At 46.3% G+C, this 27,643-nt stretch overlaps 1 protein-coding gene across 2 annotated transcripts in view; it reads left to right on the plus strand.

Moving 5' to 3' along the window:
• The window catches only part of LOC119465168 (17-beta-hydroxysteroid dehydrogenase 13), a 111,569-nt gene extending 85,160 nt beyond the window's left edge, over nt 1-26,409 (plus strand). For both annotated transcript variants that reach the window (XM_049655777.1, XM_037725963.2), the window contains exons 2-6: nt 2,978-3,220; nt 7,137-7,243; nt 8,281-8,421; nt 20,252-20,377; nt 26,002-26,409. In XM_049655777.1, coding sequence (XP_049511734.1) covers nt 2,978-3,220; nt 7,137-7,243; nt 8,281-8,421; nt 20,252-20,377; nt 26,002-26,110 — 726 coding nt within the window. In that variant the 3' untranslated portion in view covers nt 26,111-26,409. The remainder of the gene's footprint in view (nt 1-2,977; nt 3,221-7,136; nt 7,244-8,280; nt 8,422-20,251; nt 20,378-26,001) is intronic.
• The last annotated feature ends 1,234 nt before the right edge of the window (nt 26,410-27,643 follow it).

The following is a 27,643-nucleotide window of genomic DNA, read 5'->3' on the forward strand; positions in this document are numbered from 1 at the left end:
ACGGCAGAAAGTCAGGTGGGATGATGAGGTTAGGAAATTCGCAGGCGCAAGTTGGAATACGCAAGCGCAAGACAGGGGTAATTGGAGATCGCAGGGAGAGGCCTTCGTCCTGCAGTGGACATAAATATAGGCTGATGATGATGATGATGATATGCAGACGGCGTCACCATATGGTGCACCAGTGGCAGCGATGGACGCTTAGAGGCTGTGCTTCAAGAGGCCATCGAGGTCACAGAAGGCTATTTGAGACCGACCGGCCTCCGATGCTCGCCGCGGAAATCAGAGCTACAGTACAGTACAGTACACTCAGTACAGGCCCAAGCGCAGGTGCCCGAAACCGAAAGGTTGGAGGCCTGTAGAGGATATCGGCATCACTCTAAGGACAAGTGAGGGCTGTCTCATTCCCAGGGTGGACTCTCTCCGGGTTCTGGGTATGACGATCGAATCGAACGGCTCCAATAACCAGACGGTACTGAAGCTCATAAAGAAACGGACAATGCCATCAGGTTGATCAGAAGGATTATCAACCGGCAGCAAGGACTGAGCGAGGACAACCTCATCAGGTTGGTTCACGCTTTCGTGATGTGTCACTTTAGCTATGTCGCGGCCATGCACAACTGGCTGAGCTTGGAATGGGACAAACTGAACACGTTGATCAGAAAGGTGGTCAACAGAGGCCTCGGGCTTCCCATGTACACGAGCTCGGGGAGACTGCTACACCTCGGCATGCACAACCCGCTGGAAGACATAGCGGAGTCACAAGAGGGCGCAGTTTACCAGACTGTCTGCCACCAATGCTGGGACAAATATCCTGAGAGAGCTTGGAGCTCCCCCGACGGAGATCGAGACCCGTTTCTGCAGTATTCCTCGAGAGCAGAGAGAGCGCGTTACCGTTGCTTGGAATATCCACCCCGAGTAGAACGTGGGCAGACGACGGGCTTGGGCTAAAGCCTTCCTGGAACAGGCAGGCGCACGTGCCCGGAGTTGCTGTTTCGTCGATGCAGTCCGGTACCCCGACGAAAAAGCGTTCGCTACAGTCAGCGTCGATCATGAAGGGAAAGTCACAAAATCATCGACGGTCCGGACGACGGCGGCCGAGGTTGCGGAACAGGCCGCAATAGCGTTGGCCCTGCTGGACGACGGGAGAACGACGATATATAGCGACTCGAGATCGGTGGTTCGAGCATTCGCCAAGGGCACCGTCTCGAAACCGGCCTTGCGGTTCCTACGGGATCAGAAAATCAAGCAAGACACGATCGTCTGGTTCCCCGCTCACATGGGACAGATCGAGGGCGCCACTTCCAGCCTCAACGAGTCGGCCCACAGAGCTGCGCGAGGAGTCGTCGACCGCGTAGCTACCGGATGGTGCGGCGCTGAGGTTCCCGACAACACGGATCCCCTGCCTCGCACAACGAACTCACGAAGTACTTTAATCTGTGGAGGCGGAAGTATACGCTGCCGCACAGTAAATTGAACAGGCCTCAGGCATTGACACTCAGACTCTTGCAGGTCGGGGCATACCCTACTCACGCACTCTTACAAAGGATGTATCCTGAAATTCACACGTCAAACACATGCGCGCTTTGCTCAGACTTTGCCAACTTAGAACGCATTCTCTGGCGATGCCCCGCGTTACGGGGTGACGAAGACGTTGCGTCGTCCAAGTGGGAGGCTGCTCTACGCAGTCCGGATTTTGAAGCACACCTATGGCAGTCCAGTGGGCCCGCCACGTGGCGGAGAGGCTAGGCCTTTCTGTCCCGACGTGGGAGCTGCCCGCTACGTGCTAGTGCACGTTCCGAAGGACTTTAACAGAGTTTTTCCATACCATTTTTATCTCCACAGGTTGTGACTAAGTCGTACTTAACGATTGTCTGACGGATATTACATTGAGAAATAAAATATTGGTCACTAACACCTTGCGCCACACGGAGGGACTACGCGGTCGGGGTGGTTCGGGATGATTATCTTGGCCGGGCAATGCCTCCGACGCCGACGCCGGTTAGGGCCCCGTTTCTGCAACACGGGGCCCTGAACGCTGTCGCGTCAAAAGAGACCCCCCCCCCCCCTTCACCTACCCTACACACACGCACCCGCCGAGGTGGCGTACTGTTTTTGTGTTTTGACGTTCGGCTGCAAAGCCTGAGGGCGCGGGCTCAAATCCCAGCCGCGCCAGCTGCATTTCGCTGGTGATGAAATGCAAAAATGCCCGTGTACCTTGCATTGAGGGTACTTGTAATGTGAAAATCCTAAGTGTAAAAGAAATAAATAAACTGAGTGCACGTTCAAGAGAACCTCAGGTGGTCAAAATTAATCCGCAGTCCCCCACGACGACGTTCCACATAGTCATATTGTGGTTCTGGCACGTCAAACCCTAGAATTAAATTTTCAACACACCAGAATAACTCGCCGTACTTTGAATAAAGTTATCGTTCTTCTTCTACACAAGTGAGCGTGGTTTCCCTGCAAACACGCACCATTTCCTTGTAAAAGGAACTGCGCATGCGTCATTTAAGACTTATCAGCTGAGAATATTCACACTTCTGGGCATTCCAAAACTTTCACAGGAAACTTGGTCATAAAACACGCTCACGAAAGCACTTCATTTTCATGTAGGGACAAAGAAGCTTGGTTGAAACATAAGTTGAACATAACTAATGCATGCACAAGCAACATTACGTCCTCTTTCAAATGAGTGAAAAGCACTTCGGTTTCTTGAAAACGTGCTGTACAATTGCACGCTTCACATTGCATGGAAATGTTTGAAGTCGTTCTAGCCGTGCGGAACGATTGCTTCGAACGGCCCTTCTGCTTTTCAAGCGCTCGTAAAGGCAACACTTGAGGGTCGTTTGTCCAACATACCATGGTCACAACTGTGAGGAATCTCACGGGAAGCGCACTTGCTGGCATAAGTCAACACCCCGATTTGCTTTACAGCCCATTGACTCAAATGATCACAACGTATACAATTTCCTCGCAGGAGAACAACCAGTCGGTGGCTGACGAGATCAAGCTGGACGTGGGCGTGTCGGCGCACGCCTACCAGTGTGACGTCTCCGACGAGAAGCAGGTGCGCGAGCTGGCGCGCCGGGTGTCCCAGGAGGTGGGGCCCGTCGCCATCCTGGTCAACAATGCCGCGGTCACTCAGTGCCAGCCACTGCTCACGCTGAAGCCAGAGCAGATACGGCGCACCCTGGACGTCAACCTGCTCTCGCACTTCTGGGTAAGGTTGGCAGCGATGCTCGCTCAGATCGTCACTCCTAATATTTTAAGGCTACAGCATTTATGAGGACACTCGAGGTGCGCTGGTGCCGCGGCAGTGCTGTCACGTTCTCGCCGGTGAACGTACGGCCCACCTGTTGAGTTATTTCTCCAGACACGCGAGAGCCACGCAGAGCGATTGACTAGAAAAAAGTAGCAGTTTCGCCCGAAAGGCGAAGCATCGACTGTGATAGCACATTAGTAACAGCTATAGGAAGTAAGAATATTAGTGTTATCGGCCGTATAAACTTGCAAACATTCACTTACTAACTACATTAACAAGCACGGTGTCACGCGCGCACAGGTAAGCATGAACATATCGCGCTCGATGGCCGCGGTGATTCGCTGTCAAAACGCTGGGTTGCAGAAGCGCGGCAGCAGCAGCGATCGAGTTGACATTGGTGCGGTCTCTCCCTTCAACGAGCACTAAACGTGAAATCACAGCGCATACGAAGCTACCGGCAATAGGTGTGGAAGTGGCGTACTTTGTCCACATCGCAGATCGCTTTAAAGATGCACGCAGCAGCCGCCGACGTAGAACTCCCCCCTCCTCAATCGCCCCCCCCCCCCCCCCGTGCCTCCCGCGCGACAGAAGACGGTGCGCTTCCACCCCGCCTGCCTCACTCGCGCGCGCGAGATTCAGTCGCGATCGTCGGCTGACCTGCGCAAGCTTTCACTCGCACGTATAACGTATAGCGCGCGGCGACGATGTTATCGTGTTGGTACTTTATACGGAGCATCACGACGACGGCGACAACAGAAATGCGCTTGGAGTGTCAATATAAGTGCTATCGCAATAAAACTAGGAAGCCAATTGCACGAACTTTCACGCACCGCTCAATCGGTTCTGCAGCGGAGCCAGCACAGCTTTCTGCCTGCCCTTTCTGGCATGAGCATTGGGCGCACATGAAGTAGCGTTCGGGCTGATCAGCTTCGTGTGTACTTTCACCGTGGTGCCTACAGATCTTAGAGTTGAGCGGTCACTACACTTCAAGGAACGAGGGCTCACTGCTTTTAAGCAATAAAAGCTTAATGATCTAATTATTGACCACCCTTTTATGGTAAGGAACTCTGACGCTGTTATGAACATTTTTAAACAAGGTAAAATAGGACTTTAGGCGTTGTCTCTCGACATAAAGACATATTACTCGTTGCCCCATTGCCAGCTACACTTGTGTCTAGAAGCATGTATGAACAATTTCGGTTCTTCGCCGTTTCAAACATGCACTGGTGTTCGCACTAGCAGCCTGCTTGAATTTCTCAGTTTTTATTTCAAGGCCACTTTTGTGTCATGGATTGAAAGTTTATTTAACATAAGTAAAATGTACAGTTAGAAAGTACACACTTTTGGGACCCAACAAATTTGTTAAAGGGTCCCTACCGATTGTTATAAAGAAAAAAGCACTTCTGTGGCAGCTGTTATATTATACTCAGAAATCACATACAACAAAAGCAGCTGAAGTAACTAAAAATAAAGAAAATCAAAAAGCAAAAAAGCAAATACAGTAGTACAGAAATATTTGACACATAAGTAATAAATTTTTCTAACAATTTTCTTCCTTACATTATCAAAAATATCAGCAGAGGAAAAGAAAAAGGGAGGATGTGTGCAAGCATGCGCAGTGCTATGCATTGTCAAGAAGTGAGTGCTTTAATTGTTTCAGAAATGTGCGCAATGTTCTTAAAGTGGTGAGGTTACTATCAAGCCTATTCCAAACTGAGGTGCCTGTAAACTGCAGTGTAGAGTGACCGTAATTAGTATTTACCTTAGGTAATAAAAAGAAAAGCGCGATATGTTCCCAACAATGCGAAGTGAGGGGCGAAGCGAGATTGTTGTCAAGGCTAGTTTTTCATTGACTATTTGATACATGACGGAGGCGATGTTGTATGTTGCCAAATCGTAAATGTTGCGGATGTTCAGGGTTTTAAATAAATATTGATTCTTAATATGCGTATTGTGGGGTGCTATAATGCGAAGAGCTCTTTTTTGAAGTGTGAAGACCAATGACAAATGGGTTTTGTACGTGCAACCCCAGACTGCTATGCAGTAATTAAGGTGAGAGTGAACAAATGCGCAGTAAAGGTTGATAAGTATCTTGGGAGGGAAATAGTTTCGACATTTAGACAGCACATGCAAGCCATATGAAGCCTTATGAACTACAGAGCGTACATACGGAATTTTGAATGGTTATCGATAATAACCATTTAAAATTCCGTCTAATTCCGTATAAAAATTCCGTCTAAAACGTGCCCACGATTGCCCTACGCCCTGCCAAGTAATCAAGCTCAAGCCGTGAGAGAGCAATGAACAGAGTGCTTATGCAGCAGTCACCTAACTTATAAATGTTCTCCGCTTCTATTATTTCTCGGGTTCACGGCGGCCTATGCTTGCCAATACCACATACTGTTAAATAAGGGAGTGCGTCCACAATCACGGGACGCATCCAAATACCTACATACAAAAAGGTGGAGTATCTATTGGATCCTGCTTGGCGCCAATTCTCAGTGACATTTTCCTGGCTCATTACGATCGTACCTTGATCAGCAATCTTGACGACTAGTGAAGGTTTGCTGCTATATTGATGACTATTTAGTGCTTGTAAAATGTGTTGAGTGTCTCCAGATCCTCAGATACTATTGCTGTTTTCCGTGAGTGCCTGCAGCCGCTTGTTTACACGTTTGAAGTGCCCGACTCCCACACTCTATGATTTCTTGATTTGAAGCTTCTATTCACACCTACACACGTTTTCTGGATGTATGAACCAAGAATTGGCAAACCACTTTTGCCCTTCAGCTCGGCCCGCTCAAAGTTAGTTAAGAGGGGCATTACTAACCTCTGCCTCGCCAACGCTCTCAATGAATCTTGCCCCACACAATGCATCGTCGTTTCAGCCTAGTAGAAGTCAGCTATCCAACGCACTTACTTTCTTCAGTGGCTGAAAACTTGCTGAAGGTTGTGCAACTAGCGCACAAGTCTGAAAAACGTGACCACTCTGAAATCAGCCGGCTTGACGTATTGCCGTATGTGCACTGCGTTTCCCACAGGTTAAAGAAGACTGGCCAGGGCGCCAGCGTTCGTGTTTTTTTCTCGGCACCATAGAAACTTCAGAACTTTGTAAACGAGTCAATGCACCACGTACAAACTTTTCTTCGTACTCCATGAAGCACAAGTCAGGTTTCGTCCCGTGCGTAGAGAGAATCGTTTACTCGATCCCCCTGAAGTGCGGTAGGATTTATGTTGGCCAGACTGGCAGGTGTCTCAACGGCCGCCTGCGTGAGCACCGAAACAACGTGTGCAATGAGGTGCAGGCCAAGCCTCTGGCCTGGTTCGCGAGATGTGTCGCCGTCAACATGTGGCCCCTGCGTATTCTTAGAACAACGTCTGAGGAGCTTCAGCGCAATTCTAAACTTTGCTATCGCTTTCAATGCATCGTCCTCTGGGTGAAATTGCCCTTTCGTTTCTCCAGTTTGTGCTTTTTGAGAGTATATTACTTGCACTCATGCTTTCTTATATGAAACACACTGTCGATGAAGACAACGCACCATCAATGGTAGCTGGGCCCATATCTTCCTAATTTGGCATGCGATTCTTCACCAGATCTGCTACGGCGGTGTTTGTCCCACGTACAATGCGCATGGAACTGTATCTTCCATTGCTTTATTGATAGAGGTTGAGCTAATATGCAACTCCAGTGAAGGAAGTTGAAGTCTTTAGAGAGATATTTTCTATTAGAAAGTAAACGTGGTGGGTAGTAGGCTGCTTTTGAATCCGTAGGTTATTTGCGCAATTTGATTGGGTCACCGTGTCGTGCAGGTATTTGTGGTTAGGAGTTGAATACCCGTAGCTGTGTGGTCATTTCGCTTTACCATCGTTGCAGATGATACAGGAGTTCCTGCCTGGAATGCTAGTCCAGAAGGAAGGTCACATCGTCGCCATGTCCTCCATAGCCGGCTACGTGGGCACCGGGTACCTCACAGATTACTGGTAAAGACATGGGCTTGAAAAAATGGCTTTTCTTTATTCTACTTCAGTGACTGCCTTCAATGTTGTAAACGCGAATATTGCTATCTAAATGTGGGTTGAGCCTTATTAACCACTGAGCACATACTTAACGCTATAAATACGTAAGTACGCGTTGAAAGTAAATTTTTTAAAGCTGCCCTATGTTTACGGAAATATGGTGTATACTCTCGAGAATAGAATTCTAGACTGTGCCATGAGTAAGTCCTCTCCAGTCACGCTTCATAGTTGAAGTACGTGAACAATTATTTTGATATGTCAGTGATTCTTTCATAATTATCGAACATAAAGAAATTATTCAGTAAAAGCAAGCGTGCTGGTCACTGAGAAACAAGCTGATACAGCGACTTGTGCCAAAGGTAAAAAATAATGCAATCTAGTCGAATTTGCCGAGGTCTATGTCTTTGTCTAATTAGAATAGCTGTGCACGACGTTGGTGTTGCACGGGCTTCTGAAGTGTGAGACATCGCGGCTGAGTAGAACGTTGTTTAGCATTATTTTATCATGCATGGACATCCCTTTACGTTTTCGGGGGGTCCCTTTGAAATCTTTTACATCTGCACTATTACGGCACTTCCACTCTAGACACCAATCTGCGTTATCAGAGTTGCGTCTTCAGCGGCACACAAAGCGACCCACATCAACGGGATTCCGCACATGCAAATGTACATATGATAACCAACTCAATTTTTAGCAAGAACATGTACTCAATATATAGCACAAAGTTGTAGGATGAAATATTTTCCGTTCTGTTTGCAAACAATTGGGACAGTATCGTTCAAGACAATGCACGAACTTCGACATAACTAAATTTATTAGAAAGACCAAGCTAAATACACATAAACCTCGGTGAAGTTTTCTTGCTGGGAAGAAAAGGGGGAGAGTTAAGACTTCAAGTATGTTTCGTGGTCATTGTGCGTTTGATAGCACTGATTGTGGTTCTTTTTTGAAGCATGAAGCTTATACAGTAGCGTGGTACTCTCGTGGAACTTTGCTTGCAGTGCATCGAAGTTCGCCGTCCGGGGCTTGATGTGTGCTCTCAACGAAGAACTCTACCAGCTCGGCCTGCTTGACAAGATAAAGCTGACAACGGTGTGCCCCATGGCCATCAACACTGGAATGTTTAAGGAGCCAAAGTCAAGGTGCGTTCGTCAGGCTTAGTATAGTAGTTAGGGATAATAGTGAACGCGGTGAGTTTGTACAGTGATGTGGTGAATATGGGGCATAAAGGATAGGAGAAATCAAGGGGCGTACGCTTCGTACATTTCATTTGTGGTGCCTTCGACTTGTGCTCAGTTTTTATCAATAAACAGAGTCGCCGACACCACGAACTCGATCACATGGAAGTTGGACGCTTCTGCGTGTGGCCGTGCGAGGTCTAGCCGTGTCTGGGGAAAAGGGGATTCGGGTGGTTGGGGCAATTCCGGGTGTTTGGACCTTTCTGGCTCCTCGGCAGGGCAACACGCCTCTTCGGCCTGCGCTTCACGTAGACGGCACCCACGGATTGACCCACTCGGGGGAAAGCGGGAGTCGCCCTTTCCGGCCCCACTCTCCTACCCTTTTCTTTATCTCCTTCTTTTTCATCTTTCTTGTCTTCTATTCGCTTCTCCCCACTTCCGAATTTCCAGGCAACCAGCGTTAACCTGGAGCGTCTTAATCACTCTTGCTTATACTTGTTTGGTTATAGCAGAGTTGTTGAACTGGCGCACACATAACATAGTGATGTCCCGTCCCCTTGTTGGGCCCCGTGGTGCTTGGCTCGGTTCTCTTTTGAACACAGCAATGTATCTATAGCAGAACAACGTCCTCAACTTCCCGGTTGTGCTCAGAAAAGAGGGCGCACCGATGACGTTTTCCAATTCTTTGGCAAACAAAAAGAACGCTTTCCCAGATATCATGTTGTGAACAGTGACAAGACAGAAAAGACAGCAAGAAGGATTTGGCCTTTTCTCATATCACAATGTCTTAAAGGCCCTGGCAAGGGTACGAAGCCACGAAGATGGCCAGTGGTGACTTTCTGTTGGAACTACGCGACAAGAAGTAGTACTGAAAGCTTTCAGGCTTAGTGCCACTTGGGGACGGCCCGGTGACCGTAAACAAACATCTCACAATGAACACTGTTTGAGGGTTAATGTCAGAAGACGGCTTTATTGAGCGGACTGAGGAAGAGCTTCTAGAAGGATGGAGAGACGAGAACGTGATTGATGTCCAACGAATAAAGTTGAGAGAAAACAAAGAAATTCCAACCAACCATCTCATACTAATATTCGAATCCAGTGTTGTGCCCGTGACCATGGAGGCAGGATACATGAAGATACGCGTCAGGCCGTACTTTCCGAACCCTCGAAGGTGCTTCAAATGCCAGTGATATGCTCATGGTTCACAAAGCGGCTGAGGCCACCAAACCTGTGCGACGTGTGGTGACCATGATCACCCCTCAGACAACTGCGATGGCACACTACATTTCGCGAACGGCTACGGCGACCGCGTAGCTTATTCCCCAATCGTGTCCTACATGAAAAAGAGAAAAACAAATCATACGAGTAAAAGTAATAGCAGAAATCTCCTTCAAGGAAGCGCGAAAACGCTTCTCATTCTCCAGTACCGCAGGTCATGCTGATGCGGCGCGTAAGGCAGCGGCGCCGCAGCAGGCTCCGGCTTCAGCCCGGCCCAGAAATACTATGGCCCTGGTTGGGCCATCAACCCCCTTGGAAGGTGCAGCTGCCACTAATCCGCCATCCAAAAAATGTTAATCAACCCATGGGTTGGTGGCCTCAGAGGTCTCGCCCCTCGAGGCGAGGCCTTTAAGGCGAATGCACCTCTTGCAAGAGCGGGTGTCCAGCGCCCCACAAGAGGCGATGGACGTTACTCTAAGTGAAACGGTGCTGCCATCATCTAAAGAGCGTCGAGAATCTCTCGACCGCTACAAGGAAAAGAAACTCAGCATCACAGGGCCGAAAAGGGCTCTTTAAGTTAGCTTTCCTATATAAAACACGCAGCCTAAATCTCTTCTGAAATATGCCGCGGAATGTTAGAGGACTTCTACACAATCGGCACCAACGGCGCAAGGGGAACTGTCGACTCAATCTCGCCCGCAAAAGGAGGGAAGCGGGAAGGCAGCGCGGGGCTTTTACTCTGCCCACAACTGTGTACTTGTACTTTTCCCGGCTGCGGCGGTCACCCGCACCGTATTTTGAAAATGATCAGCAGCCGGCTCATAGCTTTGTATGCAGCTGTGCGTTCGTCGGTGTTTCCGTGGAAGCGATAGACCGCACGAACGTTAGAGCGCTGCTGCTGCGGTGCTTGCTCACGCCAGCGTTTTCACAGCGGCTGTCTGCGGTCGTCGAGTAGGGGATCTATTCATGTTTGCTTGTGCACGCTGACACCATGCTTGTTAATGCAGTTAGTAAGGCAATGTGTCCAAGTTTATACAGCCGATAAAATTGCTATGCCTACTCCGTATAGCTCGTTACTAATTTGCTATCGCAATTGATGCTTCGGCTTTCGGGCGAAAACTGCGACTTTTTGCCTCAGATACATGCCTCTTTAATAAGAAAGAGTCATCATTGCATAGCGTTGCGCGTAAAACATTATCGTTGATAGGCAATGGTAGCTGGGCCCACATCTTCCTAATTTGGCATGCGATTCTAGAAGTGACCTCTAGTTAGCTGAAGCTAACTAGAGGTCGCTTAATTTTCAGCGGTCGTATTTCAGTTCCGTGTACTTTACGAAAGTGAACGAAAACCGCGACCATCCCTATTACGTAACGATAAACAACGTGACATCCGCAACGCAGTTTAATAATCGACCTGCAGCTAGAAAACCATTCTCTCTGCGCGTAAGCAAACTTAATGAGGGAACATGAGTTCCAATTCATGAGCATAACCTGATGGTCCCAGCAAAGTCATTGTCACCGTGGCAGGAGCAGCTCATAGAATGCGACACATCGTTCGTAGAAGTGGTTCTCTCTGCGCGTAAGCAAACCTAATGAGGGAACAGGAGTTCCAATTCATGAGCATAACCTGATGGTCCCAGCAAAGTCATTGTCACCGTGGCAGGAGCAGCTCATAGAATGCTACACATCGTTCGTAGAAGTGGCAAAACACGCTTCAGAGGCACATATTCGAATGCATTCCCTAGAACTCGTGCCGTATCTAGAGTGAAATGTCATGAAGAACCCTTACGGAAGTGATCACTTTCTTACCTTTTTAATGTTAAGAAAACCAAATGAACGCTGTCCACACGTTCCCAGAAGAAAAGTCGATTCAGGCTACTGGATGACGCTTCGCGATCTTACGCAGCTGACCTGGGATGATGTTGGTGATCTCAGTATTGATGATGCAGTGGCATATTTCGCAGCATACTTAACTGATGCCGTATCAATACGCATCCCTCAAACCATAGGTTCAGCTTCTAAACGACGAATTCTCTGGTGGAATGAGGATTGTAAGGAAGTACGAAGGAGGCAGAACAAAGCTTGATGCCTCCTACGTGACTCTCCAACGGCAGAGAACATCATAAGCTTTAAACATGTCAAATTACAAGGCAGGTGAACACGAAGTATTTCTAAAAGCGAGAGTTGGCACAAGTAAATCTCGAATATTAATTCATATACGCAAGAAACAAAGGTATAAAACAGGGAAACGAAAGTTTTAGTTCGGCCTTCTCACCATTTGCCGTTGGTAGATGATCAAGGCCAGAGTCTCAAAGACCAGCCCAATTTCCTGGGAGAGAATTTCAAGCGTGTTTACACTCGGAACATTACTCCGAAGCGTTCCTGAAAGAAAAGAGTAAAGTTAGAAAGTAAAGTATTGAATCGCAAGTGCATGGAAGTGAACAATACAGCCATCCTTTTGGTGTAGCGGAGCTCAGAGGGGCTTTGAATACCTGTGAGAAGTCTGCTCCAGGAACTGATCGGATAATGTACGTAATGATAACACACCTTACCCTGACATACAAATGGCTCTGTTGTCCCTTTTCAAAACTATCTGGACAACAGGATACATTCCCTTAACGTGAAAAGAAGCTATTGTATTGCCTATCTTGAAACAGGGTTAGAATCCATTTGCAGTAGCAAGTTACCGGCCTCTAGCGCTAACAAGCTGCCTCTGTAAGCAATTGAAAAAAGCTTCCTCGAATCAAACAAATTGCTTGACTATTATCATTGCGGATTTAGAAGGCTGATCCACAAGTGACTACCTCGTACGAATTGAGGCATACACTCAGGAAGTTTTTGTCCACAGTTTTTCCTGTCAGTGTACCTTGATACAGAAAAGACATCACACTACATGGCGTTACGGTATTTTGCAAGATCGTTCGGAAATTGGCATTCGTGGTAACATGCGTAACGTAATTATATATCGGAACGCGCACTCTGTCTTGTCCTTGGCAATTCTATGTCCAGGCCATTGATCCAGGAGACTGGAGTACCACAGGGTGATGTACTTAGTTGTACCCTTTTATTGTAAAAAAATAATTAATTAAGTTCATTTATGCCACAAGGTGTGTTTTGTTCCACTTATCCTGATCTGCAGGTGGGAGTGAAATCCGGTAAACTTGCAATGCGGAAAAACAGGTATAACTTGGCCTGAACAATCTGCCCAGATGGGCATAGAAGAATGGAGTTAAGCTAAATTCATTGAAAAGCTCCGGCTTTCTTTTTTTTTTAAAGGATGCCTGGTACGAGACCCCCATACTGCGCTGCATGGTCAACACTTACCTGTAAACTGAGAGCACACAATTTTAGGCATAATTTTGGACACGCAAGTAACATTATTCTCTGACGGGCGCAAAGAAAGTGCTTTCTCTCTCTCTCTGCACCTGAAGTACCCTATAGACAAATGCCTAAAAACCATGAACATTCTTAAAATTTTGTCACACGTAACATGGGGTAGTGATTGGAAGTGTCTAAGGAATCTATATAAAAGCCTCACTCGAACGCGCTTAGATTACCGGGCCATAGTTTATCAGACGGCTACTCCCAGAGCTTTAAGACGCAGGATACTGTTCATCATCTGGGTATGCACATGGAGACCGGTGCCTTCAGGACAAGTCTTGTGGAGAGTCTCTACGCTGAAGCTAACTAGAGGTAACTTAATTTTCAGCGGTCGTATTTCAGTTCCGTGTACTTTCTGAAAGTGAACGCAAACCGTGACCATCCCTATTTCGTAACGATAAACAACGTGACATCCGCAACGCAGTTTAATAATCGACCTGCAGCTAGAAAACCATTCTCTCTGCTCGCAAGCAAATTTAAATAGGGAACAGGAGCTCCAATTCATGAGCATAACCTGATGGTCCCAGCAAAGTCATTGTCACCGTGGCAGGAGCAGCTCATAGAATGCGACACATCGTTCGTAGAAGTGGCAAAACACGCTTCAGAGGCACATATTCGAATGCATTTCCTAGAACTTCATTAAAAGTACTCGTGCACAGAATTTTACACTCATGCCTCTAGGTTGCATGCTGGCCTGTTTTATGCAGCAGTCGGTCGATCCTTCGGCGAATCCTATGTCTTGCATCCGGAAACAATTATCCCTACGGACCCGCCGGGGTGGCTCAGTCAGCTAAGGCGTTGCGCTGCTGAGCACGAAGTAGCGGGATCGAATCCCGGCCGCAGAGGCCGCATTTCTATGGAGGCGAAATGCAAAAACGCCCATATGCTTGCATTGTAGTGCACGTTGAAGGACCCCAGGTAGTCAAAATTAATCCGGAGCCCTCCACTACGGCGTGCCTCATAATCAGAACTGGTTTTGGCACGTAAAACCCCAGAAAGAAGAAAAAGAAGTATCCCTACGGCTGAGGCCTATGCACAATTGTCACCCGTAAAACATATAAGGAAATTACAACTTTAAAAAAGAAATCAATTTATAGACTCTGAGGTCCTAACAGCCTTAAGGTCACTACGTAAACGTAGAAACCCTGTACTTAGGAAGGTTTATTCCTTTCTCTGCACAACGTATATCTGACCAGCAAGCCGTTATATGCTGGGTACCGGGACGTAGCGGCATCGACGGGAATATGCTAGCTGACCAAATTGCCACGCCAGTTGCATTGCAAGCTACCAATCCTACTGCTGTTATCTCTGCCTTAGATCACGAACCTTTCCTATGAAAGAAACTAAGAAGCCACTGACAGCGCTTGTCGGACGCTGAAATAAATAATAAGCTTCACGTAATTAATCCAAGGTTAGGCTCTTCGTCATCCACAACGAAAACAGGCACACTGGTGTCCTATGACTCAGGATAAGACCCATATGGCACCCAGTTTTTAAGCGAAGCTTGTATCGCCTCACAAGTGTCGGCGGCGGTGGTGGTGCTGTTACGCTAAAACACTATCGGAAACCTGTCGAAAACTCTCGTCTCGGTCACTTGGTATACATCAAAACTGACCTGGAAGGGTACTAATGTATGTCTGACATGACTGATAGGTCATGGCATCAAGAACACCACATGCTTGTGAATTACGTTACAATTAACGATAATAAAATCATGTGTGGCGCATACCCACATTGGATACGTGGGTATGGGCCAGGGATATGCGCATATGAGGCAGGGAAAAGAAACAAAGTAAGAAGGAAAGAAAGAAAGAAATCACGTGTGGCTTGTACCGGGGCCGCACATTTCAGCTCCACCGGTTTACCCGGCTGCTCCCAGATTAGAGCAGGTGCGAGGAAAGCTGTCCCGGTGCCGGATCACATGACGCGCGACCAATCAGGGTCGTTTGGTGTGTCGCGGGGAGGGGAAAGAAAGGGGGTTGGTGTGCGTTCCGCCGGGCTTCCCTCGCCTCAGATCAGTCTCGGCGACCGGATGGGAAGGCGTAACGTGGCGCGTTCCGCCAAGGAGGAGGCTGCGTTTGAGCAACGGCGCCGCGAAATCGCTCGGGAAAGGGCTCGCCATTGACGTGCCGATTCTAGCGTGAAGGCTTCCGAAGCCCAGGCGAAACGTCAGCGAAGAGCCGAGGACCCCGAGTTGCGGGAGCGCGATGTTGAGACTAAACGTCAGCGAAGAGCCGCCGACCCTGGAAAACGAAGAGGAACGCCAGCGACAGCGTCGTCTTGCCACAAGCTTCGCTTACCCCTATTTTCTCGACAGGGGAAGGGTTCTGATTTTTTTTGACTGGCAATGAACATCCAACTTGTGGTATATGTGGTGAGAGGCTGACAGTCCTCCACGTCCTCTTGGAGTATAGGGAACCGAAAGATGAGAAAGAGAAACAGTTTGCTCGAGATACCGGCAGAACATTCCTCTCCATCCGGTAATGTTTCTTGGTGCAGAACCGTTTTTGACACCAAAGCAGTCCTAGGTTTCTGGATCGATGTTGTGATGCATATTAACCGAAGAAATTCAAAGCGCATCCTCTCGTCAGAGGATGCCGCTGTGAGAGTAATCTTTTGTATAGCACATGCCTCCAGGTCCTTCCGTTCCAAGGGCGCTGTTAAGGCAGTAGTGTCTTTTGCAAACATTGGCCTCTGACATATTTCAGTATATCATATTTCATAGTGCACCTCATTAGTCATTGCCGCTCTTATAACATAGATTTCACGCTCTTTACAGCGAGTTTTTTACCGGCCCGTTTACATCACAAATACTTCTCGTAAGTCATCGCTCTACTGCGAACTCATTAACAGTGGCCTGGCGCTCTTTGGCCAAACTTGGCCCTTGCGCCACAAAACGCAACATTCATCATTCATCAAAAATGTGTGGTCAATGTGACAGCAGGTCGAACAGTATTTGTAAATATCTATTACATCCTGCCTCACATTTATCATTTTCTCTTTCTCTCTCAATTCCGTGATGAAACAGTTTAATGTGTGTTTCCACAAGTGAAGAACATTTATCGGCAGTGCATTATTCCTCCCCTGCAAAAACAGGGTTAATTTATGTGGGTTGAGACGTGTTTTTGATTGATTTCGGATGCTCTAGTATTCAATTCTATCGTTTGGGGGTTTTGACTTATCTCTGTCGACGCTTGCGCAAATGTAACTCTTATAAAGTTGTGGGGCCTACTGTTGTACTATCTAGATGGGAAAAAACGCGAACAGTGCAGCGCGTGGGCGAAGCATAACTGAAGGCATAGTGCGCTGCGTCCAGTCATCACCATTGACAGGCGCGCATGTCGGGTTTGATTGCGTTGTGAGATGATAAACCCAATATACTGCGATATTTTTGTTTCTGTTAGTACAATTTGCGCTGTCATCATTACTTCGCGGTAACCTTTTCTCGTTTTCAAGTGAAAGCGAAGTCGAATAGAAACAAAAAATATCGCAGTATAGGGGGTGCATCATCGCACAGCGCAATCAAACGGGACATGCGCGCCGGTCAATGGTGACTGGACAGCACACCCTATGCCTTCAGTCATGCTTCGGCCACGCGCTCCCTTGTTCGCGTTTCTTTCCATCGCGATAGTACCTGTAACCTCACTAATTGCATAGAATAAACGGGCGCCGAGCTCTTTAACAAACCTTGATTCATCGAGAGCGTTCTGTCATCTAACAGGTTGAGTTTAGCTTGGAGAATACGTCGTTGAGTGTCAAAAGATGGACAGTGACACACAAGGTGCTCTAGAGTTTCGTCGCACCCGCACAAATTGCACGCCGCACTGTTGGCCATCCCTATTAGAAGAAAAGAAAGAAGGTTCGGAAGAAAAGATTCTTGGGCCATGGCCTATGCATTCTTGCATGCAAAAGGCCACAAAAGCCCTTCTGCAGTTCGTGAAGAGTACTGGATTGTACGAACGCTTGTGACAGCGGAGATTCTTCTTTGACTGTCTCTGCGAATGACTACTCCATTTTTTTCTCCTGATCTATTCTTCCCCTTTCCCCCTCCCCAAGTGTAGGGTAGCCAACCGGGCACGTCCTTGGTTAACCTCCCTACCTTTCCCTCTTCGTTTATCCCTCTCTCTCTCTTGATTCATCAACATTGCTGAAGATTGGGATTTTACGGCTATTTTGCTCTATCGTAGATTTTACATGCATATTGAGTTTTGTAGTCTAGCATTGATCGTCTGAAGGTCTGTCAGTATCACAATGAACGGTCCAAAGGTAATCGTGTGATCTCATTCCGGCGAGGACCTTGTCTCGCACAAAATATTCTAGACCGCCTCAACGCATTTATGAGGTCTCATTTTCTTCCCTTTTACTGTTCTATAAGGAAACAATGTCGCTGTCCAAAGCTCATGGCCGGCATTTCTTACATGTACATGCGAAGGGAATCTCTTCGTCTTGCTTGAGTTATAGCAATTAACATGAAGAAAAGCGTACGACCAAGTTCTCCGTTGTTCGTCGTTATGACGTGGTAGACAACATGCAAGCTGTCCATTACCACCTGCGCTTGTTTTTGTGAAAAAAAAAAACATTATAACAGGTACACCTGCGTCACGTGATAAAACACGGTGCCGCGCGTCACAGCAACAAATGGTTGAGTTATGGTTGAAAGCGGCACATATTTTCCGCTGGCGTGCTAAATCATTGAAGCAACGTTACCAGTAAAACGATATGCGCATGGTATTAGATTATACTAGCTTCCTCAAATGAGGTTGTGCAGCAATGGTGAAATTGCAAAAAGCAAGAATGTTGCTTGAGACCCACTGTGCTAGCTCAGTGACTGTGGAGTTGAGATGCTAAACTCGAAGTTGCGATTCGGTTCCGGCCACAGCGGCCGCATTTCTTTGGAGATGAAATGCAAAAGCGCTTGTGTACTTGCACTTAGGCACAGTTAAATTACCCAAAGGGGGTCGTAATCAACCCGGAGTCCCCCGTATGATATGCCTCATAATCCGATTGCGATCCTGGCACGTAAAACCGAGATGTTGATGCTTGACATATTCCATAAAAAAAACAAGTATCTCATGGAGCTGTTTTCGGACATTAGGTATGACAAAAGGAAAAAAATGTAGCATTCAGCTTTACAAAAAAAAGCTGTCATATTATTTATAAAGCTACAATGGCATATCATTGAACCAACTAATGACGTTTTCAATATGACATATGTACTTTGTAATACAAAAAAATGTATTAGTGGATAGTGGGTGGCCGGCGGATATTTGGTATGTCTTAATGTTGTCAAGCGTCCGCTGTTTACGTATGTGCCATCACCGCTTTTTCCTATATGGTGCTACAACCTTAACGCACAGTTTTAGCACTAGTGTCTGGTTCTGCACCGAAACTGCAGCGCCACAAGCCGTCGCAATATCGCACAATTTCGCCAAACGTAGCACTCCAATAAATTCTATCGAAACCAACAGTCATCGAAGCAGACGAACCTAACTTAATGCAATAAATTTCGAGCCACCGCGTCACGTGCTTCGATGAGCAAGTTTTCCGGAATGAATACCGTGACTGGTTTGCGCAATAATTCTACGCTGCTATCATAAAGGTCTTGCCTGGATGAGGAGTGCAATAGCTTGTCCTACCAATTCATGTGGTTTGACGTCACTACCATCCAGAAATAATTACCTTTAACTACGGCTAGCGTGGGCAATTAGGATGGCGTGCATGCCACGCCTGTCCAGAATAGGGTTTTCGCTGGCACCACTCTGCAAAGGGCGCGTTAATAGCCGTCTCTTACAAAAAGAAACATATAACTACTCGCGTTAGAGGCGACGTGCGTCTCTTGGTTAGCACGTGGCAGATAGTTCGGAGCAGTTAAGCATAATAATTAGCAACGAATATTTTTTTCTGTGGGTATTTTTGTGTTTAATTTAAATCATTAAAAAGCCATTTGATATGTCTGGTGCTACTTTTAATAGGACCCTTTAAAAGCATCTTGTTAAATATGAAATTAAGGCTCTAACATATACTTTTCTTTGCTGTCTCATTTCACGGTATTTTTTAAAAAGGATATGTGACTAGAAGCAGCCGTAGTGTTTCTTGCTTGGTGAGCCCGTGTGTATTTTTACCATTTATTATCAATCACGAAAGAAGTGATTTCGTGTTTGCTGATGCTTCAGCGGCTGGTAAAAATAATTTCCTGAACGAAAGAGTGAGTTTATACCGCAGCTGCTTCTTCCGTGCCGCAACGATAAGTGTGGTTGTCGTTATCGTTGTGGATATATCCACAACGATAAGTGTGGTTGTGGATATATTTGAAACACCAGTACCAGATTCATAGGCTTAGTATGTTGAAGGTATAAGAAAGCATGCATTTTTTTACTTACATTGCAGAGGCGTTCAAGCGTGATGCTACAGAGAAAGCCCAACTCATAGCTGATTACTGCAAAGCGCAGCAAAAACTTAACGGCACACTAAAAGGACACTAAAGGAGAATATTTTGTAAGAAGCTTAGCATAGCCGTTTTCTTTTGTGGAAAGGGTGCCTAATTGCGGTGAGCAGTCCAACGAAGCATATCCGTATATTATAGTTAAACCATTGTCGCACATTATCTGTAACTGCATGTGTGTGTGGAAAATTCAATGAAGTTCGATGCATGTTGATTGCGTTAAAGCAAACAACACCAGGAAATATGCAGGCGCCCTTTGCTACTCCGCTCTTCGCTCGCCATAGTGTACATATAGTGTCTTAAAGACCATAAACAAACATATTATGCAGCGTGCCATTTTCTTGAGTCGTATATACTTGAAGTGATCGGATACAACTGTGACATCCAGTACGTAATCTCTGCGTGCGTTTCATTATTCGTTTTTTCGTGATTTCAGAGTAAGATTCTGAACTCGCTTTATCATCATACTGCATACCATCGAGTAAATTTGAGGGAGTTGTATTTAAACGTCTGCTATGTGAAACTATTCAATTTTTCAATTCAATTGCCAGAGGGCCCTGGAAATGTCGTCTTCTTAAAATTACTTGGCGATTAAAATGCTATTATACCTTTCATGTTCCCATGGTCCACGCGCCTTATGAAGGATGCACCTTGAATGTAGCAGTCTCATTGCTTAAAAGGGTCAAACGTCAAAGGGCACACGACACGCCATCTTGCTTCAGTGCTAATCCCCTGCACCTTAACCACTTTCCAGATTCCCATGGCTGGCTCCCATTCTGGAAACGCAGGCTGTCGCTGACCGGACAATGGACGCGATTCTTCGAGAAGAGCTCGAAGTAGTCATCCCGCACAGGATCCTCCTTATGCACAGGCTCATGTTGTGAGTACAGATTCCTTGTTCTCTTCTCACTGCACCGTTCATTAGATGTTTTTTTACAAGCTTGAACTCTAGACGGACACTTTCGCTTGGTCCCTTGTGCATGTCTTAATGATCGACCCCACAAAGCCCAAACAGCATTGCTCATGAAGGAACAAATAATGTTCATCTTTATTTCTGGCCAAATAGAAAGGATATGGCCACATATGCTAATATATGGGGTAGAAACTTGGACGTTAACAAAGAAGCTCGAGAACAACTTAAGGACTGCACAAAGAGCGATGGAACGAAATATGTTTGGCCTAACGTTAAGAGACAGGAAGAGAGCGGTGTGGATCAGAGAACAAACGGGAATAGCCGATATCCCAGCTGACATTAAGAGGAAAAAAATAGAGCTGGGCAGGCCATGTAATGCATAGGATGAATACCCGGTGGACCATTAGAGTTATAGAATGGATACAAAGAGAAGGGAAGCACAGTCGAGGACGGCAGAAAACTTGGTAGGGTGATGAAGTTAGGAAATTTGCAGGCGCAAGTTGGAATCAGCTAGCGCAAGACAGGGGTAATTGGAGATCACAGGGAGAGGCTTTCGTCCTACAGTAGACATAGGCTGATGATGATGATAGAAAACATTCCTAATAAGAAAAAATGAAATGTGGATGAAGGAGTTTAGATCACTGACCAAGTGAGGGCAAAGAAACAGAGTGACGTTTCAGAGACCTTACGGTTTGCTTGGTCACACTTAAGGCAGGCAAGGCCGGTTTTCACTTGTCTGCCTTATGTGACCAATGAACTCGCCCACGCTACGAAACGCCTCTGTGTATTTTGTCCTTCACTTGGTCAGTGACCACAACTTCATCATCATGTTACACGAGCTAATTTTCGTCTAACTCGTACGCCTGATGAGATTTTTTAGCTGTCGAACCCAGCGTGCCAAAAACATTGGTTGGAAGTTCTGGGGTTAAACCAACTCACTTGTTTCACTCACCTCGTTGTTTCTGTCAGACAAAAGAAAGCCTTGAAATTAAGAAAGAAGGCGTAATCTACTCATTGTAAAAACGGAGAACAGCACATGGCTTTTTTTTAGCATAACTATGTTTAGCCTAGTATCCTTGTGTGTAGCATTGTTTTATTGCGATAGCAATTATATGGACTCTCAAAAGCAGATTACTGCCGTCGGCGTCGCCGTCGCCGTGAGGTTCCGTATGACGTCATTTGGAGAAGAAATCGTCGCCGTGCGCCGAACGCTGTATGTGCGAGTGAAAGGGCGCGAGGGGCGCGTCTTTCACGGGGAGTGAACGCGCGGCGGAGAACAAACGCGCGTTCTGCGCCGTGCTCGCTTAAGGGCTGCAGAAGTAGGCGTCTCCGTTCTCCTTCACAATCACCATGTATGTAGAGCAAACGCGCCTTCTTCCGGCGAGCGAGAGGCCGTGGGGGAGGGGGAGGGAAGGGAGGCGACGTTTAGCTGCGGCACGCAGTGCCTATTTATATCAGAGGCTCCGGCAACAGTCACCAACGCCGCACGCATTTTGAGCGAACGCGGGCAAAACGCCGATGGCGTCGACAACAGTTCTGCGTGTTGCCGATGCTGCTGCATGTCCAAGTTTATACAGCTGATAAAGCTAATATCATTACTCCGCATAGCTCTCTACAAGTTTGCTATCGCAATTGATGCTTCGCCTTTCAGGTGAAACTGCGACAACTTTTTCCACAGCCATTAGGACGTCGTTAAAATTGTTTGAAGCAGAATGCACTAAACCATTTAACAAAATGTGCATTCTGAAACAAATATCAGCCTTCCAATTACATAGAGGTATGCACCCTGTAGGCATCCGTGCATGGATGCTCTGTCCATCGCATATAGGCGATAAATTTAAGGTGTATAGAACGCCTCATCCTACCGCACTGCGCTCAGTTCTGGGTATTTCACGACAGAAAATGTAGTGGTTAGTATTCAATAAACCAAGATAAAGGAAAACATTCGGCACATATCTACGTGGTTGGGGGCAAATGAATTAAAGAGAAGGAGAACTCCAACCAAAATTTACTTTAATACCCGGCAAAATTTTGTTTGGAGTTTTCTGTCTTTTTAACCAAGGTAAATGCAACGCAGAAACCACACAACTGTAAAAAAGAGGCACTTAAAAAAAGAATTGACATGAAGAATTACAGAAGACTGGCGCGACCTTGCAGAATCATCATCTGATTTCCAGCTAAAGCTCTTTGTAGCAGTTGCAATAACATTTTCAGTTACCTCCAATTAAATCAATTCTTGAAGATGTTGCTCGTATGTGACTACTCCCTTTGAAACCGTGCCCGCACATAACGTTTTCGAGAACTTGTTAAGAGATTTTTATATAAAGTTACGTTTATTCAACCACACACAACTTACTTCGCCGGAACCTTGGCCATGTTGTCGGCGAACTCACCGCTAAATTCCTTCTCTCCTTCCCTCCTCTCTCCCCCTGTCATCTTTGTGTGCCCCTTTCCCATTCTACCGGTGTAGGGCAGCCAACTGGACGTTATTCTGGTTAAGCTCCCTGCCTTCTATCTTTCTCTTTCCTCCCTCCTTCCTCTCCCCCACCCATCGCCACTCCGGTTTTTGCTAAATTTGACCTCGGTTGCGTTCACAGTTCTCCAAGGCAGTGGCGTAATTTCAGCGTTATTGGGAGGCGCTGCTGACATGTCAGGACCCTGAGGAGCAGCTTCGGCTGGTGGACAGGACCAGGCTGTCGCCCGAGAGCCATGTTTTCCTGGAATAAGCAGGTCGCCCACCTACGGCAACGCCACCCTGGTTGTCCACAATAAGGTTTATTCCATCCGTGGGCAAACATGGACACTTATAAAGCTCGTTATCACTTGCATACGTTGCTTACGGCAAAGGCAGTAATTAGTCCGCACGCTTTGAACTTTTCTTACAGGTTAGCAACAACGTGGTACTTATTCACAGCAAACATAAACAAGGTATACCTTGTTTAGTTCAACAATCAAACCAATCGCGGACTTCGTATGGTAACTTGAAAATAGGGAAAAAACGAGGATTCCGTATTTATTTACGACGCTTTTAATAAGACCAGGAATGTGAATCTTTCGTCACAAGTTGAACTTACCATGGCCTCCCTGCCGGGAAAAATAAAAATTACCGGGCCCTTGCTTTCAACAAACATAAAAAAGCTGTCTCGTTTATTACACCGAGAACATCAGGCAAAATTCACACCACGCAGACATAACCGAAAAAAAATAGGTGCGATGATTTTTGTTAACCCCCAAATCAATCCAGGAACCTACGAACTTCATTGCAGATCGCTGCTAACGTGCCCCGCATTTGCATACCACAATTTGTTTTTATAACGCAGAGTTCTTTTAGCACATATGGAAACGTAGCTCGAAACACTACCGTGACACTTTTTAACAGAAGCCAAACGAATTTATTACCGAGGCAATTTCTGATGCACAGGGGTTTAACATGGCACTCAAGTTTGCCATAACATTGCCTCTAAATTCAATGAAATTGCTCTTGCTGGCATCTGTAGTTACGACAGGGCAGCTGCAAAACTATTCCGCTACTCATAAAACATACTCATAAAACTCCTCAGCACTTGCATAGGTTATTAATTTGAAGGACCATAATAAAGCCACACACTTCAAGTTTTGCGTACGCATTATTCAACGCCTTTCCCATAGGTTCCTGAAATACAAACAGTGGGTTGTATATTTAATTAAGGACACCGGAAAACCAAACACATTGCTCGTATCAGGCATGAAAAAAAAGGGTTCAATAATTATTGTGAATGCGTGTATTCAAGTCAGAAAACTGAAATTTTGCCACAGTACACCGCACATTGAATTTGAAGTTGGTGTCTTTATCAGTTCATTTCTGAACCTGGGAAACGTCGCCGATAACGGCAGTGTGACACTGTGAAACACTTGAATGAGTGACTTTCTAGAATGGCTAGAAATAAGTTCCACAGATCAAACATTCATCGTTCGTCAATCACAACAAGCTTCCTACTTCATGAAAATATAAGCACCGTTCCTCGCATAGTTAACGCAGGAGACCGGGAAAAAGTGACTACGAGCTATGTAAAAGGCAAAAAGAATTGCGTGAGGATGAGTACTGAGTAATTATTTCGAAAGCACATGATTAACATACACACCTAAATCTTCCGGCACATATCAGCCATAGAGGGGCCCCAGTTTTCTGAAAGCTTCATATCTCTGCTTTATTCAGTCCTTTCAGGCAAGTGGAGAAACATGTGAATTGTTTCATATAAAGCCTCTAAACGAGCGGAAAACGAGGGTTTACCAATTTTCATGCAAGCCCTAATTAATGAAGAAATGTGAAAATCTGCCTTCATTGTGTCCGTTGTGTTCGATGCGTTTTCTCAAAATATAAATTCGTGAGTTATGCAGCTTTTTTTCAGAAAAGAGTGAAAACTGGCATATAACGTTTTGTAGCGCTTTTATTGTCGCATTTACACCTTCGCTTCCTGAATACAGTAAGCCCAAAACATTTGCACGTAGTGCCCTTTTATGTGTGCCTTTTGATTGGAGAAGCGCCATAAACATTTCTGGCGCTCAGTTAGACTTCTACGTTCGATCTATTTGTTCTGTAATACGATTGTAGAATATCTCATATATCATAATAATAGTTGAGTGTTTAAATTCGTAGCATTTCAGTCTAAACACTTGTGTTGCTTTGGGGTAATATAGACAATACGTGCAGACGTCTGGAAAGGCTACTTGCACGGTGCCTTCCACCTATAGAATAATGTTGGTTGCATTTGAGTGAAATTGCTTTTTCTCAATTTACTATCTGCTTCCCCAAAATTGAGAAACGCGGATAAAATTGACAAAATCTTTTTAAGTTTTGATAGTCTGTTGGCCATTACCTTTTTGTCTGTAAAGATTTTTTTTTGCAAACAAACTGTGTTGCTTTCCGGGAAATGCATGTTGGTCGAACTTGGAATCACATCTATGAACGAGGAATACTGGTAGTTGAATGCGTTTTTGAGCATTACGCTCCATGAGGCTATACGGGAGACAAACGCATAGACATGACTGTCTGCTGCAAGGAACACTACATAAGCTCTTTTTCACAGCTCACAGACCGCTACTTAAAGCTACGTAATGCCTAGCAAAGTTCGTAAGTATAGTGATTTTTTAGGTGCGAAGCACCTTATGCGCTCGGGCTGTCAGCGTCTCCTGTCGTCGTTGTCGTAGTCACGGTAAGCAAGCGGCTCCTGCTCGCGCTCGGCACGCGCTCGGGTCACTGCTTCCGCGTTCGTTGTCGTCGTCTTCTACAGCTGGCTGCGTTGCCGCTCATCATTCCAGCGTAGAATTTCACTTCTTTTCTGTCGTCGTAATGGGGAGGCCGCGTTTGCTGGGTTATGAGCCATTGCTTAAGGCAGTATGACCCCATTAGCGGTACACCACTGCATGCTTCGCACCTCCCCAGGTTTCACCTTAGTGCAGCTGCATTTAGCTCAGTGGGTCATCAGACACTTACGCATAAATTTGCTTCTTCCCTGCCGGCGCAGTCTTTTGGGGCTACTTACCGGCCTCGTTGTATGTGCTTTGAACTCACTTTTTAGAACTTATTCCCTTGTCCCACTTCTCGAACGCAGTTTGTTCCCGTCAAAAGCAATGAAGCTGATGCAGCGGTTCATGGGTTGCACCGTCGAGCCACACGAGGGTGCTTCCTCGACCAACGCCACAACGTCCGCCTTCGGATGAAGACAGGTCCTCCGGCTCGTGCTAAGTGCGAGCTGCAGGAGCCACCAGCGGACGAATTCGTTCTTGTTTTTTCCAAGTTTTGTGTTGTTTGTTCGCTTGTTAGCAGCAGTGGACGCGAAATGAACTTTCCAGACGCTAGTCCCATGGCGTTCGTTCTAGGACTGCTTGGACGAGCGGCGTCAAAACGGGTCCTGCTTGCGGGCAAGAACAAGACAATCGAGTTCTACGGACTGCCCTGAGTCTTGTCAGTCACGAAAAGAACAATATGTTGCCACAAGCAATAAATGCTGTCTGTTTCATATGTCGTCATCTCACTGTGTTGATCAGCATCGCTCGACACCGGATATCTCAGGCTAGAGCCAATGTTTCCACAAAACGTATATAAATTTTTTGCTTCAATATAAAAAAATCCCATTGAACATATTGGGGTCCCATATTACTATATAAACTTAGGCGATCCCACATGAAACCCGTATTTTCCTAAACATCACATCGGCTTTATAAAAACTCCTATGTCTCCATGCATAATTTAGGGCTTCCCTCAATGAAATTTGCAGGTTCCTATATATATCACGTGGAGTTGGCCCCTAAGTGATATATACATTCAGGTTTTAATAAGCGCCCACCTGATGTATCGGAACATAACGGCGTTTATATGAGACCCCCATATGTTAAAATGGGGATCGTAGTGGAACATGCCCGGTATGGTATATCGAGACATACAGGTTTATGCGATTCGCATTCTTTCAATACATCGGATACGTTTCGGTCTGCTGGTGTCTTTCACGGCGTTGTTGAATTAGTGCGAGCGCACTGAACATGTGCATATCCGACTAATAAAAGTAAGAACGCCTGCTCTTCTGACAACGAATAAAGAAAAGCCACAGTTTCGCCCGCGAGCCGAAGCATTGATTACGATAGAAAATTAGTCGGCAGCTTTACGAAGTAAGGATATTAGTTTTATCGGCCGTATAAAGTTATAAACATGGGCCTACTAACTAAATTAACAAGCATGGTGTCACGCGCACAGGCAAACATGAACGCATCTCACTCGATGACCGCGGAAACTCGCTGTCAAAACGCTGGAATGAGAAAGCGCGGCGGCAGCGACCGAATTGACCTTCGTCCGGCCCCTCGCCTCAATGCGATCTAAGCCGTGAAAAAACAGAGAAGGGCAGACTCTGCCGGCACAGCAGATGGCTTTCAAGTTACCCGAGCGCGACTTTACAATTGCTAGTAGGTACAGCGGCGGGACTTCCGGTGGAGCTCCTAGGTGCCTAGGGACAAAATCGATTAGGGACTTTTGAGGCACTGGTCAGGTACGAGATGGTCTTTGGAGGGAACGCCAGTAGTTTGTCCGCAGGCGCGAGGACAAGCGGCTGCAAGAGAGGAAATTGCGTCCGCTATTACGCAAGCGGACACTGGGGTGCTATGCAGGAGGCGCCGAGTTTCTCGTTCGCACGAGTTTTACCCGAGTTTGCTAGATGGCAGTCAGTGAGCGAAGATAGCAAGGAACATGCAAGAACAGCAGGC

Source organism: Dermacentor silvarum, chromosome 9 (genome assembly GCF_013339745.2).
Source record: "Dermacentor silvarum isolate Dsil-2018 chromosome 9, BIME_Dsil_1.4, whole genome shotgun sequence".
Classification (NCBI taxonomy): domain Eukaryota; kingdom Metazoa; phylum Arthropoda; class Arachnida; order Ixodida; family Ixodidae; genus Dermacentor; species Dermacentor silvarum.